Source organism: Alosa pseudoharengus, unplaced genomic scaffold (assembly GCF_046254945.1).
Source record: "Alosa pseudoharengus isolate Yale_2024_CS ecotype anadromous, Long Island Sound unplaced genomic scaffold, YU_APseudo_1.1 YU_APseudo_1.1_scf_15, whole genome shotgun sequence".
Taxonomy (NCBI): Eukaryota; Metazoa; Chordata; class Actinopteri; order Clupeiformes; family Clupeidae; genus Alosa; species Alosa pseudoharengus.
In genome coordinates this window covers 31,849,856-31,852,355 of record NW_027468620.1, presented here as the reverse complement: position 1 = coordinate 31,852,355, position 2,500 = coordinate 31,849,856, and the positions used below count along the sequence as shown (strand labels likewise).

General features: G+C 48.4%; 1 protein-coding gene across 1 annotated transcript in view; it reads right to left on the bottom strand.

Moving 5' to 3' along the window:
- camkmt (calmodulin-lysine N-methyltransferase) overlaps nucleotides 1–2,500 on the bottom strand; it is a 163,382-nt gene that overhangs the window by 26,890 nt on the left and 133,992 nt on the right. Inside the window, exon 8 of the mRNA XM_076286253.1 lies at nucleotides 1,017–1,091. Within this exon, the coding sequence (XP_076142368.1) occupies nucleotides 1,017–1,091 (75 nt within the window). The remainder of the gene's footprint in view (nucleotides 1–1,016; nucleotides 1,092–2,500) is intronic.

Genomic DNA, 2,500 nt, shown 5'->3' with positions numbered 1-2,500 from the left:
TAGTGTTTGTGAATATCTTTAAATTAACTTATTAAATGTAGCTGGATACTCATGAACACCTGTCTTTAATAGCCACAATAGAGTATTTTTAGCAACGCCATATTTTGAGTGGCCCGCAAAGACCCAGTGCTTTTTCTGTCTGGCCCACTTGGTAATGACGTTGAATACCCCTGCTGTAGGACATCAATGTTGACCTCTCTCTCTCTCTCTGTTACACTCACTCTGCTATAGGACGTCCATGTTTACCTCTCTCTCTCTCTCTAACACTCACTCTGCTGTAGGGCGGCCATGTTTACCTCTCTCTCTCTCCTTCTCTCTCTCTCTGTAACACTCTGCTATATGACGTCCATGTTTACCTCTCTCCTTCTCTTTCTCTCTCTCTCTCTCCTTCTCTCTCTCTCTCTCTCTCTCTCTCTCTGTAACACTCTGCTATAGGACGTCTACATGATTCTACATGTATGTCTCTCCTGTTTCAACTGCATGTTTGCTGTCACTTTATGGGATTCTACCTCTCTCTCTAACCCTTCCCCTCTCTCTCTCTCTCTCTCTCTCTCTCTCTCTCTCTCCCCCCATCCCTTCACCCCCCTTTTCTTCTCTCCCTCTCACTCGGTGACTGTCTTTCTGCGCCCAGGCGTAATTATTTGCAATTTGCCTAAGTCATCCATTTGCTGGGACACCAAGCATGAAAAAGAGGCAATTTCTGGGAAAAAAAAGATAGAGGAGGAAAGGGGGTGAAGGACAGAAAAAAAAGAAAAGGAAAAAAAAAAAGAAGGGAGGGGAGAAGCCTGTCGGAGGAGTCAGCGGAGGAGAAGTAATGCTGCCAGCAGGGTCCAGCAGACAGGAACCATCTGATCACCGCCCTGTGTGCTGGGGGGGAACAGTAACACTGTGACGCCCCACTTCTCTTACACTGGCTGCGGACATGACTGGCGGGTTTGACAGGGGAAGGGGTGGTGGTGGTGGTGGGGGGGGGGGCGCTGTAGAGTTGAAAGGTCAAAGGTGAGAGTGACGCTTACCAGTCGGCGCACATCACCACGTCGAAGCAGCTCTCAAGTGCAGACACATCACTCTCACTGTCCCACCGAACCACCCTGCAAGGAAAACATTCTGTTAGAGACGTGTGTGTGTGTGTGTGTGTGTATGTGTGTGTGAGCCTGCATCTTCACATTCACACATTCTTTAAGAAATACAAACTAATAATATTAATGTGTGTCTGAAACAGGCTACCTGCCTCTGACCAGCAGTGTGTGTGTGTGTGTGTGAGCGTGTCTGTGTGTGTGTGTATGTGTATGTGTATGTGTATGTATGCACTTGAGGTGACTGAAAGTCTGATTAAGCGGTGGTCAGTGCCCCGGTCAGCTCTGTGGTGTGGCGGCGCTCAGGGCCGGAGGCTAAATGAGCAGGTCGGTGGCGATTCAGACGGAACGTCCCAGTACCCGCTGGGCGCTCTCAGCGGGCCAATCGCCACGGCGACACATTCATCGCCACATCCACCGCCTCCTCGGCTAAATGTTCGGTAATTGTTGGCGGCTGAAGACTCCCTAACGTCACCACAGGAGGCCCCCCATCTCATTCCATACACCTCCACCTCCTCTCATCACTCTCTCTCATCCCTCTCTCTCTCTCATCCCTCTTTCCAAAATCAACCCTTCTACCTGCTGATGCTACGTCCAAACTCAGATCTTGTGGATGAATCACACATTCTCTCTCTCTTTCTCTCTCCATCTCATTCTCTCTCTCTCTTTCTCTCTCCAGCTCATTCTATTCTGCTCTATCTCTTATTGTATATTTCTTCATCTCTCTCTTTCCCTCTCTCTCTCTCCTTTTTCTTTCTCTCTCTCTCGTTCTCCTCCTTGTCTTAAGAGCTGGGAAATGGATTCCAGGCCACCGCATCAGATTATTAATTAGCCATTATTAACACTCGGTAAACAAAAATTATGTCTTGTGGAAATACAATCTTAGTGCACAGCAGGGGACTTACAGGCTATTATCCGCTGACTTGAGAAAGCGAGGGCCCCCCACCCCAACCCTCTCACAAACACACACACACACACACACACACACATCCAATTGCACATGACCTCAACCCCTCTCAAACCGTGTGTTCTGACAGGGGGCTTAATCTGCAAAGAAAACAATCAAAGTAATGCAAGCCTAATTATACGTTTACCTCTTTCCCTTCATCAGCCCAGGGTAAATAGACAAAAAGAGAGGAGGAGGAGGAGGGGGGCACGAGTGTGTAAATGCATGAAGGGATGAGGTGGGGGCGGGTGGTGTGTGTGTGTGTGTGTGTGTGTGTGTGTGTGTGTGTGTGTGTGTGTGTGTGTGTGTGTGTGGAGATGCTATTTAGATCGTTAAAGCTAAATGACTTTTCAAAGGTAACTCCCCATCTCCCTGTTCCATGCATCTATCTTTAGATCAGAGGGTTAGTTAGTTTTGGATGAGTGTCAGGTGAGGGTAGCTGGGAGAGTGTAGGTAGGAGTGTGTGTGTGTGTGTGTG